Raw genomic sequence first — 13,558 nt, 5'->3', positions numbered from 1 at the left:
TACATATCTTCAGAGATAAACTTTCAAGACTGTATCACATCATCTTGGTTACTCTCCAGCTGCAGAACAACAACACACGTTTCATTAGAGTTAGATAAACTGTAAAACTTGAGTAATGGGAATGATGTGGTAAACTCATTACTGTTTCTTTTGTTTTAAAGTTTAAATTTTCTCAGTAGCTCTTCCGGTAATTTTTTTAAAGTGGAAATATTAAAATAGTGTAATAAAACAATACTATTCTGCTTTGTGTTGTTTTCTTTCAAACTAGTGTTCAATGTCAGATCAGTCTCTAGCTGGATATGATGATATTTGATCCAATCTGTTACTCTCTTTTTTTCTTGTAACTAGCACCTTCTGAAATTACATTGTTTTTCCAGGAATTTTATGTAGTCTGGCCTGCTAAAATGAAAGATGATTAATTGACTTTAATATGCTAAATATGCTTTTCTTTCTCTAGGTTCTTACGTATCTGTTTTGTTCTCTTGTCTCCTTCTTCCATAAACTTTCATACCTATATTCTCACCAAGATCAATAAAGTAAATTTGAAGTCTGTAAAAATATTAAATGTTTTTCCATTGTGGTCTGTTGTGTGGTAGAAGTTTAGTACACTATTTGAAATAATCTTGATCATACCTAGATATATTTAATAACATAATATGGTGAAGTTCCAGAGTAGCAATCTTTAGACACAGCATGTTATCTTTTAAATTCAGTAGTAGTAGTGATGTATCTCTGAATTGTGGGGCACCTCTTGTTTCCAGCTGGGAGTTACGGGTACAGATCTGGTTCAACCTCTCTGTGTTTGTCAGTGGCTTAATCTTCTGATTAGACTCCGTTATGTGGTATGCTCTTATTCTGCTCCATGTATTTAGTTTTAAAGGTTCATAGCAGTAAGTCAGTTTTCAGCTTGAGACTTAACCTGATTATCAGCTTCTCCGTTGACTAGGTAGTAAAAATGTTGCTGAAGGACATTCGTCTGGTCTACTGACACACCTACTGTGCTCCAAAAGCCTGTTGCCCACCTGCAGCATGCAGCAAGGGCTAGGTGCTGCTGGCCCCACTGCCACAGAGCTGGGGCACCCCTGGGCTGTGGTCTCAGCCGTGGACGGTTGGAGAAGAACCCTGAGGGCACCAGGGCATGGAGCAGTGTGGAGGTGGCTGCTGTGGCCACCTCAGGGCTCAGGCCAGGTACTCTTACTGGCAGTTTGTGGGAGCATTCGGTGCTCAGATTGAAACCAGGCCATCATCTTCCTTGTTGGAGTTGCTGTGCTGGATAGCAGTTATCCTAGCCTGTAGGGATAAAGCATCTACTTGTGACTTTTATCCAGTTTGACATGTTAAAATTTGCAGAGGAACTCTGCTAGAGGCACTTGAGGGCCCCAACAATATGGAACCAATCATGCTAGAAACATATGATATGTATCATGTTGCTTCAGAAGTATTTTTTATTTCCTGCCCAAAGCAGCTGCACCAACACATTTAATGAAGTTAGGACAAACAAACAATTGGGTTTTGCTTAAGAAATTTTTCTTTTTTTGAGCTGTCACTCTCACAGTGTTGTACTTTAGAAATATTAAAGCTGTGACCTAGTCAGCAATGGTAGACTTGGGAAACTTTCTACAAGTAAATCTGACACAATGCATTCTTAGTCATCTGTGCTTTCATTTTCTGTTCATTGCTGTGATGATAAATGAGTCCCTTACTATGAGAAGCCTAATTTCCTGATCTCTAGCGCTATGGATTTTCTGGTTTTGCTTTTTAAGGGTGGCATAACTGTTTCCTTCCATTCGCTATTTAGTTGTTGTTCTGTATCTACCAACACACAAACTGAAGTTTCTGACAAGTTTATGTCTTACTGGGTAGTTTATCTGAAAGGCCTGGTTGTTTTTTGAACATAGAAACGTAATTTGGTCTGTCTTTGCCATCTTGATAGTCTTATCCATCAAAATTTTGATGTGGTTCTTTTTTTATTTACACTGGTATTGTCCTCATCATATTTGTGTCATTTAAAACCCATCATTTTTTCAGTGTTCATATGTTATTGGTTTGGGCTCTGCGCTTCTAGCTACAGCTCTAATTATTTCAGGAGTTCCCATGGACCTACTGAAGGTCCTATTTTGTCTCAAAATTACTGCCTTTAGCTAGTAATTCCCATGCTCAATGTACTCAGTATTACAAATTGACAATATCTAGAGAAATCTGTAGATCCTTGTAAACTCAAGTATCCCATGCTGTGTTGTGCGATTTCTTATCTGGTATTAATTTTGCAGAGCTGAAATCTGACAAGAATGAAGAGTTATTGATTGTTCTCCTCCTTGGCTATTTCATTTTATCATTGTTCTATTTTGTCTGGAGTTTGACTTCATAAACTTGGAGTAATTTTTGACCCCGTGCTTTCTTTTGAGGCTGACATTAATCACACAGAGAAATGAGATTCCCAGCTGGAAGATGCTAAAGAACCACTAGGAACTAATAAATTAACTTACCACTATTTTATGAATTTTGCGGTTTAGACTGAGAATTATTAAGTTGATTGGGACATATGTGTATGTTCATTATGAGCTAGATAGTAATTGCTAATTCTTTATTTGTGGCTCTTTCTCCCATTTCCCTGAAGTATTCACAGCTGTGCTAACAGAACCCTGCATACAGTCAATGGAAGCATTTTGCTGCTTTAACAAGAAAGGGCTTTAGCCTAATATCAAATTTTCCAGGCAAATGCTTACATGCTCCATCATTTGTTTTCTTAAGGATATGATTTTGAGCAGCGAGCAGTCAGCTCAGGTAAACAAAGAAAGGAGGAACACCTGTTGTACAGCTTCTCTCCAAGGGACAAACTTAAAAACCTTCTTTGTAGAATGCACTTCACTATGCTGCACAAAAGAAGTAGCTTTTAAAAAGAGCTTTACAGAAAGAATCCCTGTGATCCAATAACAAAAGACAAAAACTTCCCTGATGTACTTACCTCTATTTAGTATGAATAAAAGCAAACACTCTCTGGATTAAAAAGAAGAAAAAAAAAAAACCAAACAAAAAACCAAGTGTTGCAAGTGAGTATTGTTTGAGATCTGCAGCTAATTCACTGTCTTGGAAGGTGAATAGGAAAGGGAATTCTGGACAGACTTGACTTGCTACTACTTTACATGGATATGTATTTGTGATTTGATGACGCTTGTAGCTTGCTGTAAATTTGTTCTTGTAGAGCTGTGCTGATTGACATGGTATGTTTTTCAACTCCATGCCTTTTTTACAAGTCAGCGTGAATATTTGTTAACCATGCAATTCACCTTTTCATTTCACTTCAAAATCATCCCTGTGTATCACTTACTAAATTACTTTCCTGTTAGGTCACAAAGATTTTCATTGTAAACTACGTCAGGGTTAAAACCTCATTTTTTTAATCTGTGAATCACCCCATAGGAAATAGCATCATCAGTTTCTCGTTTTGTGCAGGAGGCAGGTTAAGTAGAATGTGAGTGGCTTGAAGTATGGAGGCCTGTCCTGTCTGCTGGCTTCTCCGTCATAGCCAAAGGGATGGGACTGTGGAAGGCAAAAAGGAAGGGAGAGCACAGCAGAACAACTGGACACATTTCCTCTGAGAAATCCATATGCTGAGCATATCAGTAATCACAAGGTGGCTGAAGTCACTGTTGGGAGGTAAAGAACGTGTGTTCACAACAGCAAAAAGGGTCAAAATGCAGTTCTTCTAAAAGGGGGGGGTGGGGGGTGCTAGGGGATCAAAACCAGGACAGGTAGAAATGTAGGTAGGAGTATCTCCTGAAAAAAAGGACCTGGGATTCTTGTGGTATCAGACTTTCTTGCTTATATAGCTGTTTTAATAGGCTTGCTTAATGTGCCAGTGTATTCCCTTGCTTGACAGTGTATTAGTGCAAGTATACCCATTATTTCTGTAAACAAGCATTGACATACATTGATTTAATATTATTCTTCATGCTGAGCTCTGCAGATAGATTAGTAAAATGTAAATGGCACAGCTGTGTTGCAGATATATCTGACAGCTTAGAAGATGACTTTGCACATACAGAAAAGCAAAGGAATGAGAAAGAGCTTTCTCAGCCCTTGAATTGTGTACATCCTCTTCAGTGTTCATTTTTATGGTAGTTGTAATTTCAAACCATGTGACTGCAAGGCTGTTGGCATTGGCATGTTCAATGAGTTTCTGCATTTTTGTTGTTTATTATAGTCATTAATGGAAATTCACCACCTTTCCTAAGTTCAACACTCGGCTGAATAACATAAGAGGTAATTAAGTACGGTGGGTTTCTTGCTGTGTTCCAGTTCTGTAGTAAAGAGAAATTGAACCCAGTTCTCTGCTCGTATTTTGGGGGCAGCTACTCATAAAGCAGCTGCATATTTGAGCCTCAAAACAACCTTACAGGGCTAAAGTCATAGAAGCAGCAGCCCCAGGGGTTAATGCCTGGAGGGGGTGGGTGTAGTCTCCTAGAGTTGCTTAAAATGCTTAGGGGGTTATTGGAAGGAGTGGAGCTGCAGGATTGCACGGGAAGCTTGCATAACCAGTTCTTAAACTGTATGTGGTGCTGGTGCTAATTGCTATTATTTAGTGCCCTGATGTTGGTTCCCACAGTAATCAGAACTCCTTTGAGTAACAGGTAAGTTTACTTGGAAGAAAACAAAATAAGAGAGCTTCTAAAGGAGAGGAAATTTCCTAAAGTAACTTCAAATTCAGAGCTTGTAGTAAAAAGAAAATAAAAAATATTGCTGTGAAGAAACCTGTGCCAAATTGCTTATGCCATATTGAATATAGTCAAGATGACTAGTGAGCACTTCTGAATAGGTAATTCATTTCTGTACATTCTGGAGAAAGTTTGTGTGTTGCCTTAGAGAAGAAAAATCTGTTATAAATCTGGTTGTCCCTCCTTAGAAAATGGATTCTTGCCCTAATTAATCATAGTTCCTCATACAGGCTACTGATGGGTCTCTTATCTACCCCTGCAACTAAAGCAGCTGAGGCCACCACCTGTTACCTCACTTCCAGCACCATTTAATTAGCCTGAATGGCTGTTACCTTTGGGTTTATCTGGCAGGGAAAGATATGGGAGCAGATGCAGAACAGGAGAGAGATACAAGGCACAGCTAAAGAAGTATAAAGAAGAGCTAGGGTAAGTCAAGGTGTGTAGGGAAGTGAGGACTATAGACAGGATTTGGGGCATCAAAGCCATACTACTCATGTTTACTTGCTGTCTGCTGAACTCCAAATTTTGAGAATTTAAGTGTTAAATCAGAAATGTTGCTATGGAATTATATTGGTAAAGTCTCCGGCATGACTGGTTCCACATAAGATTTCAGCTTCATAATCTGAAAGGAAATTATGCAGATTAAAACCCAATAAATAATAAAACAACAAAAACCCAACAACAAACCCAACAATCATAGTTATACTACTCTGTAAAATACGTTTGCTGGATCTGTTTTGAAGTTGGTAACACCTATGTTTACTACTTACTTCCTAAATAAAAAAAAAAATAATATGCAAAGAGGTTGTTTACCTGTAACAAAGATGCAAAGAGGTAGTTTGCTGCTTTTGCATAACTAGAAGTCTTCATTTCCTTTTTACTATGTTAAAGGCTATTTCAGAATGAATCATGAAAACGAAGGGAAGGAAAGGTGTTTAAATAACATTCACTACCTAGATTTTGTCAGGATTTCAGTCATATGCACAGTTGCCTGAAAACAACCAAAAGAAAGGTACTCAAATCATTAAATAAAAGCTAAATTCTTCTTTGTATTAGAAAACTGTTTCTAAGGGATTTTTTTTACACCACAAGGTATTCTGTTCTCATGTGAAAATTGTCTCCTGTGTGTAATGAGTAACATTTCTGTACCTGCCTATAAGTGCACATTTTATTTTTAGAACCATATATTGAGTTGCTACAACATACTTGTACAGTTTATTAATAAAAGCCTCCTTATGGATTCATTCGTAATTTATTTGTGCCATATCCTCAGATTAAAGCCAATATGTGTGAACAAATTCTTGCCTTTTCCGCTTAGCTTAAACCTTTCTTAATTTTTAAGACAAGGCAGCTGAGCAATATAAACTTTCAATGAAGAACTGAATAACTTGTGAAGACTCTTAGCTGATGAAAATGGTCATAACTCCCTAAAGTTATCCAGTTTAAACAAGTTAGCTGGCTGAATGTGAATGTCTCTAGAAAATTGCTCTTGAAGCGATATGAAAAATAATAGAATATTTTCCTTCAGCTAATATGAAACATCAGTAAGGATATTCTCCAGGTCAATCAGCCATATGCTATATAGGCTTCTGATACAGACCTGTAAGTGTTTAACAAGCGGTGATAGTCCAAGGGTAGTCTAATTATTCCCAGTTCTACGCATCATAGCTTGAAGCTTTTCCTTTTTGCTCTGGATCTGAAGCATAGGTCTACAATCTTGAAACCTTGTCTATGTGTTTCTAAATACAACCCCCAAATTACTTCTCACAGCTATATTAACAGTAGTTTTTTCCCTAAAGTATTAGCCTTACTTACCTGTACTCTGATAGCATGAAATCTTTTGTTATTATGAATAACCAAATGAAGAAACAGAATTAAATCAAATATTCCTTAAGACATATTATGGTGTATTTCTACTGTAATTGCAATAAAAACCTACAATCAATACTGGGAGAAAACAAAAAAAAGGCTACTAATTTAATTCCTCATCTTAGATTGTGGTTTGATGTAGTCACAGCTGTTTGGTTTTTTTTCTGATGTCTCTTCGTGAATTCCTCTAGATCACTAGAAGGGAATCAATGGGAATTGATCCAATTTGTAGAACACAATTCTAATATTGATAGTAGTTTATATTAATTTGCTTCACCCTAATCTTTTATTAATGTTCATTTGCAAAATGCTGTTCGTGCTGTTTCCTCCCAATTTTGTACCCCCAAGCTGATGATGATAATGAAATTTAGAGAAATGTAACAAGAAATAATGAAGTTTTATATTTTGAAATTAAATATGGTAACAGTTACTATTTTTGTAATCAGACATTGTTCAATAGATGGCGCTAATTTCAGATAAACAATGACCAGGGCAGATACATGAGATTCCTACAGTAGTAAGTTGTTTCCTAGGTATTTTCCATTTTTCTTTATTTCCTCCAGGAGGATGGGTCAGGGCATCAATACTGATTAATTTGGGGACTTTTTGAGGATGCATTGCCAATAAAATGTGTCACACAGACATATCTCCCTGGTACAAAAGACACAATAACTGATGGCATCACTTTCTCCTACCAGTGGGGAAAACCAAAATCACTGGTGAATTTTCAATGAATAGAAGAGCCATGGTTAAAAATATATTTAATATAATTTTTGAGGTTAGAATTGCACAAAGCACTTGAATGCAAGTATCCATGAAAATAAATGTGGCTGTGTGGTTTGAGGTGTTGTAGGAGCCAAGAGAATGAATAACAATAGTAAATATTTAGTATTTTGATTTTCTGATCATTTTGAAGACTTAGAAGATAGGTAATTTAAAGCATGATTGGTGTTTAGTAGTTCCTGCTGCAGTCCAATAAAATGGAATAACTTAGAGATTTCAGTGGAAATTTCATTGGAAAAAGTTCCCTGCATTCACATAAATCTTCGGTGCTATCAAACTGCCATTGGACCACTTAAACTTGTTATGAACTTGTGTGATTAAGCTAAATCCTCTTGCTGCTTTGAAGATATTGTCTGTGCTTGGGCTGCAGTGACTAAACCTGAAACCATTCCACCAAAAAGTTAGACGGCTCAGTGTTGATAAACTTAGCACTCTCCTATCAAGTCAAAATAGATGCTTGTTGGGGTTTTTTTGTTGTTTTTGGTTGGTTGGGGGGGTTATGCTAGAAGATACTTGCCCAAATTACTGAATGGTTGCTTTGTAAATGGTTGTAGAGAGGGAATGAGATTTTTTTATCATGATGAGGCGCTTCCTCCTCTCAAAGGCAGCCTTTTTCAAATCTTCCTATGAAAGAAAACTGTAGTAGCAATCAATAAGGGGCAGCTTGCACCTTTTTTTCTCTTTGGTAGTCAAGTCTCTGCTTTTCATCTTCCTTTTCCAAAATAAACCCATTTGGTACTACAAAAAAAAGAGGGAGGGGGTACACAGAAAAAATCCTTTTACCATCTTCCTGAAGTATTGGGTATTTACAGGGAGAAATAATATTCTGTTGAATTAAATATTGGGTTTTGTTCTGGTTTTTTTGGTGGTTGGTTGGGGGTTTTTGTTGTTGTTGTTGTTGATTTTTTTAACTTCATGAATCAACCAATTTCTGCCTAGGTTTTTTTAAAGTGTAAGTTTTATTTCACTGAAAATGGTCTTCTCTTGGCAGCTAGAATATCAAAGACATTGGTTTAAATTCCTCCTGTCTAATACACAAATTCAGCCAAGATGTTCAGCCTTACTGGAGAGCTGTTTTGAGGGACATCTCTCTGTCAGTTCTGTGGAACCTGTTATAAAGTGATTATGCTATTTCTCTGAAGGATGAGGCATCAAGTTCAGCCTCCACTTTGACTTGGACCGAGCTGTAAATTTTTTCATATATCAGGTGAATCTTTCAGGTTTTATAATTCATTCTCTACACCTTTTTTGGCATGGTGACTGTTCAAGAAGTGTAGTGATGTAAAATTTTTCGTTATGTTTAACAAAGGCAAGTCAAAAATTGCCTGATCCTACAGCACACTAGTCATAAGAAATACGTCACTTCTTAACATTCAGGCACTTTACCACCCATTCAGCAGTGTGCCTTCACAGCAGTCTCATGGTGAAATGCACTCTTTTAAGTCAATAGCACTTATTTCTGTTAAGTTTTAAGAGGGAGTCCCAAGGAAAGGCAAAGCTGGATCTTGTGACAGAGCTAAAATTACATTCAGCCAAGTGCAAGGGGCCACAGCCCAAAATGTAGGACTTGGGCGCAGACTTACCATTGAGTGAAATGGGTAGAATTAAACCACAGCAAGAGCTGAACATCAGTGAGCATCATTACTGAAAGTAGTTTTCAGCCAGAGACCATAAGTTAACATTAGTTGACTATCATGTTTGATATCAGGTAGAAAAGCCATGTTTCTCAAAGAATGAGTGAATATATCTGTGTATTTTGGACTGTAAAGAACAAGTACGTTGTCAGTAACAGATATCATGTAAGTATCATTACTGTTAAAAAGAGACTAATCCCCTCATTTCCATCAGTGGAGGATTTGAAACCAAGATTTTCAGGTCTAAATGGCTGCAAGTAGTTGCAGCCTAGTTTCTAAAGCTGCTGCTCTCGTGTCCTGTTGGCTGTATTGAATGCACAGCATTTCTGAAACGCAGACTGCTCCTATTTAAACTCCAAAGTGAGCCTTGCTAAGGGCATTAGCATTGGTGGGTTTGGGAGGTATTACGAGGAGGGTGGCCTGCTGGTGGGAGTGCCATGTCTGAGGTCGTATCTTGGGTAAAAAAGATCAATTCATTATGCAATTATATTTTGTACATGACACCAGACAATACACCAAGACATAGAACACTCCAGTAGCTTTCAGTGCGTCTTCTTCCTTCTTCATCATTTTGAGCAGTGTGTGGTTAAATCTCCTAAAAGGCAATCAGTCTTACAAAATGATCATCAGCATGTTTGTTGCTTGAAATCTCCGTCTGAGCTTTCTGTAGTTGATTATAAACGTTTGCCCTAAAATAAGTAGGCACAGCCTCTGCCACTTGATGTAATAAAAAGTCTTGTCCTTCTGTCCTTTACTGCTGTAATTTAAAACTCTGACCCGGTCCACCCTTGAATGCAAATAAGTGAGCAATCTGGAGAAGCAGAATGTTGATCCAGTCACTCTAAAGCCATTTTCAGAGCAGATTTTAAAGATGTACGTGACATTGGCCATTAGTGAGGCAAAAAAGATGAATGGACCAATAAACGAACATATTTCACTTCTTTCATCTGCCAAGATGAAGCACCATCTTGGTGTTTAGTTGGTTTTTGGGTTTTGGTCTCTTATTATATGTGCAGCAGTACTTTAAAAGATGTTATCAATTCTTTAATTGACTTTTAAAAATAATTGTTTCTTCCATTAAGTCCCCTTAAGTGGATTGGTCTTGAAGATTTAGGTTTTATTTTTGTTTTTCTTTTGTAATTCTGTAAAAAGATTTCTATTTGTAAGGATGCTGTCTCTCTAAGATTTAAAAAACAAAACAAAACATGGAGAATATGAATGTTTGGCTTCACATTTTTAAAAATTAGATTGACAGAGCTAGTAAAATTAAGCATCCAGGGGGAAAAAAAATCCTCTTTAGTTTTGGTTTTTTTTTCTAGTTTGCTTTAAATGTTTTGTGGAACTTCAGAATACTTTTTTAGCAATATGTGCGTTTTATTGAAAAGGAACAGTAACTTTCAGTGATTATAGAAGTCCAGAATAAGTCTGTGTGGGAGAAAGCATAACATATCTTTCCTATTCAGGGTCTTTACAATAATTAATAAATAATTTGACACCTGTCAACAGGAAAAAGAAATAAGCAGCTTATTGTTGTGTAGTGATATTCCTGCAAAGAGATTTGCTTCTTGCAGTTTTTCCTAAACAAAATATGAATGTTTCTTTTTAGGTGTTTTCTGTTGAACAGTGCACTATCAAAAGTAAATTAAAAATAGAATTTAAGTTTAACAAACAGTTTTACATTAAGCTGCATAGACGAGTAAAAAGATCTAGTGATATTGACTACAAATTCCTTTGGGTTGTGCTGTTTTATTTTCAGAGCCACTGGGATTTTAATTTTATTTTTTTCTTTGAATTATTTAGTTCATTATTATGAGTTATCCTCACAGTGCTTTGTGGTGCTTTGATCAGCAATTTATCTTGGGGTCTTAAAACACATGTTCATTTATGCGTTTAGCTGACCAGCTGCCTTTCCATTTTTTCCTTTTTTTTTTTTTTTATGTGACATTGAAATCGAGTGTTTCTGTGCAAGCATCTTTGAACTCAGAAAATGCATCTTACTCCTTATGCTGCTGAACTGCTGCCTTTTCATAAAGGGGCTCTAGCCCTTTCCTCTGCCCCATCTTCCAGAAGAGGTAGAGCAGCCCCCCCGCCCCCGTGCTTGCCAAGACACAGTCGTCCAGTCCCCCCCCTCTGTCCCCCCCCGCCTCCTCCCCACAAAGAGGTGAAGTCCCCTGAGTCTGTAATTGCCAGGAGATGAAGCGATGATGGGGAGTGATCACAGTCAATAGCTTTGATTAACAATAAGGTGGAAAATTAGCAATGCTAGCATTCAGCTCCCCTGCCTTCCCGTCCCCATATGCTCACCACAGCCTGTGCTGGCTGGTTGGCAGGGTGGCCACCACGCCTGGCGGGCTGCAGAGCGAGACCTGGAGTGGGCAGAGAGGGACAGCGAGCAGCATTTAGGGGACCTGGGGTGATGCTCCCCGCCACCTTTTGCTGGGCACCACCATGTCGGCAGGGGAAGGACAAAGTGTGCCGTGCACTGGCACTGTGGCTTTTGCTGTCATGTGTGGATTTAATCGTGTCTGGACGTGTTGTGATCAAAATGGCAACTACTGTTACTCCTGTGACCCCATCAGCAGCTCTGGTGTTGTTTCCGACAGACTCCGGCGACCTAGAGAGGGGAAACGACAGCGGGACACCACTCCCCACCTCTGATAATGGCGACAATTCGCTGGGCTACACAGGTAGAGTGCATCTTTCCAAAATATTCCTGACTGCCTCCTTCTGACACTTTCAAAATACATCTGCCATTACCACCTGTACACGTTTTTTTAATCATCTTTGCTAGCTGACTATCTTTCATCATCACCCTAGAAGTTCAACTTTGTTAGTGCTGTTGGAAGATATTCTTGTGCCTTTTAACTAACCAAGATGACTGTCTTTTTGTTGTGTGTTAGTACATTTCAATTATTTAAATGTTTAAAGGAATTTTCTGTTCTTGAAACAATGCACCCATTATTCTCCTTCAAACTGTGTATGTTAGTGCATGAGGCAATGTATCATCCAAGAGAAATTTTTCCAAAGACCAAAGACAGGGATTTTTCAATGTGTTTATTTGGGATTGTTTTTTTGCTTTGTTTCTGTTCTAAACAAACCCAAAATATATTGCAGCAGGGAAAAAAGTCCAAGTCAAACTAAAACGTGATTGGAGAAGAATCTATTTCACTGACCTCTGCATTGCATAAACTAGAGAAACATGTCTCTAGGCCAAATAAGAAAATCCACAGATAAGCAGCACCATACGATATGTAGCAGCAGGGATCTCTGAGGAGCCCATTTCTGTAACTCCTCTGCGTGCTGAGACGATACCCAGCTCCAGGAGTCACTCCAGACACGCTACTGACCGCAGCGCGGGCTCAGCTTCAGAGTTCCCGAGTTCAGGGGTTTCATGAACTACGGGTGGTCCAGGACAGTGGCAGACTCTTAGATCTAAATTACTTTAGGTTGTGAAGGTAAGTAATAATTCTTCTGGTGGTAGCAACTTTTGGGAAGGGAAGGAGTGAGGAGTTGGGCATTTAACTGGAAGATGTTCTTTGAACACTGTATTGGTGGGTTACTAGTGCTACTACTGCTCACACTGTGTAAAATTGCTTATAGTCAAGTTCCTAACAAAAGCGTATGAATCAGACATTCATAACTAAAACAGTCTTATAGGACAGAAGAAGAGGATAGGCAGGTATAACAAAGAGGGCATAATTTCTTGTCCATTCATAAAACTTCAAGTCTGTTATACACCACTGACAATGATTATGGCTTTCGTTGCCTACGCCTCACAAAACATCCCTGCATGTGGTTAAAAACCTTGACACAAAATTTTATTCCATTTTAAAAGTCTTTTTTTCTAAAAAGGTAAAAAAGCAAGGCAATACAAATTTCCCCTCAGTCAAGAAGATAGATGCCTTCTCAGAAAGCCATGGCATGAACTTTACTGCATGTGGTTATTAACTTTTCTATATTCTGATTATTCCTATTTTTTTTTCTAAATGCACCCCCCCCCCCCCCCACCTCCCCCATGCCCCGAGTTTGGCGCATCTGTGCTCTCTGATGCATATGGGGTCATCATATTGAAAAAAAGAAAATTAATATAGCTTAAATAATGCTTTCTTTTTGAGTTACTGGAAGTTAGATTTGGGCTTTCAGAAAATGGGGCTGGAAACGGTGATCCCTGGGTTTTGTGTTTAAGCAGCCACTAATTTACGTGGGACCACGAGTGAGACTCTATTAATAATAAAGTTGCTTGCTTTTACCTAGAGAGGAGCAATCAGTTCCCCTCCAGCTTCTCACCCCTCCCTGGCCTGGGGCTGGTGCTCAGCAGGTGGATTTCTGTGCCCAGAGCCTCACATCTCCCTATGGAGGTGGGAGAGGGGGCCCTGCATGTGCTCTCCATAAGCTCCCTTAGCCACAGGAGTAGCAGGGATAGGAATTCAGGGGGATACACCATCACTTTTCCTACTGGTATATTTCAAAGAGGGGCTGGAGACTTGCATGGCAAGCGTGCCAGGTGGGTGATGGCAGGCAGAGGGTGCGAGGGCTGCAGGTGGTGCTGCACTTTGT

The 13,558-nt window shown here is 38.6% G+C and overlaps 1 protein-coding gene across 5 annotated transcripts in view; it reads left to right on the top strand.

Moving 5' to 3' along the window:
• Positions 1-13,558, top strand: part of ROBO1 (roundabout guidance receptor 1) — a 650,911-nt gene that overhangs the window by 254,688 nt on the left and 382,665 nt on the right. For all 5 annotated transcript variants that reach the window (XM_055701108.1, XM_055701113.1, XM_055701111.1 and 2 more), the window contains exon 2: positions 11,605-11,688. In XM_055701108.1, coding sequence (XP_055557083.1) covers positions 11,605-11,688 — 84 coding nt within the window. The remainder of the gene's footprint in view (positions 1-11,604; positions 11,689-13,558) is intronic.

This window comes from Falco cherrug, chromosome 2, assembly GCF_023634085.1.
Source record: "Falco cherrug isolate bFalChe1 chromosome 2, bFalChe1.pri, whole genome shotgun sequence".
In the NCBI taxonomy this organism is placed as follows: domain Eukaryota; kingdom Metazoa; phylum Chordata; class Aves; order Falconiformes; family Falconidae; genus Falco; species Falco cherrug.
This window is presented reverse-complemented; position numbering and strand designations above follow the sequence as displayed.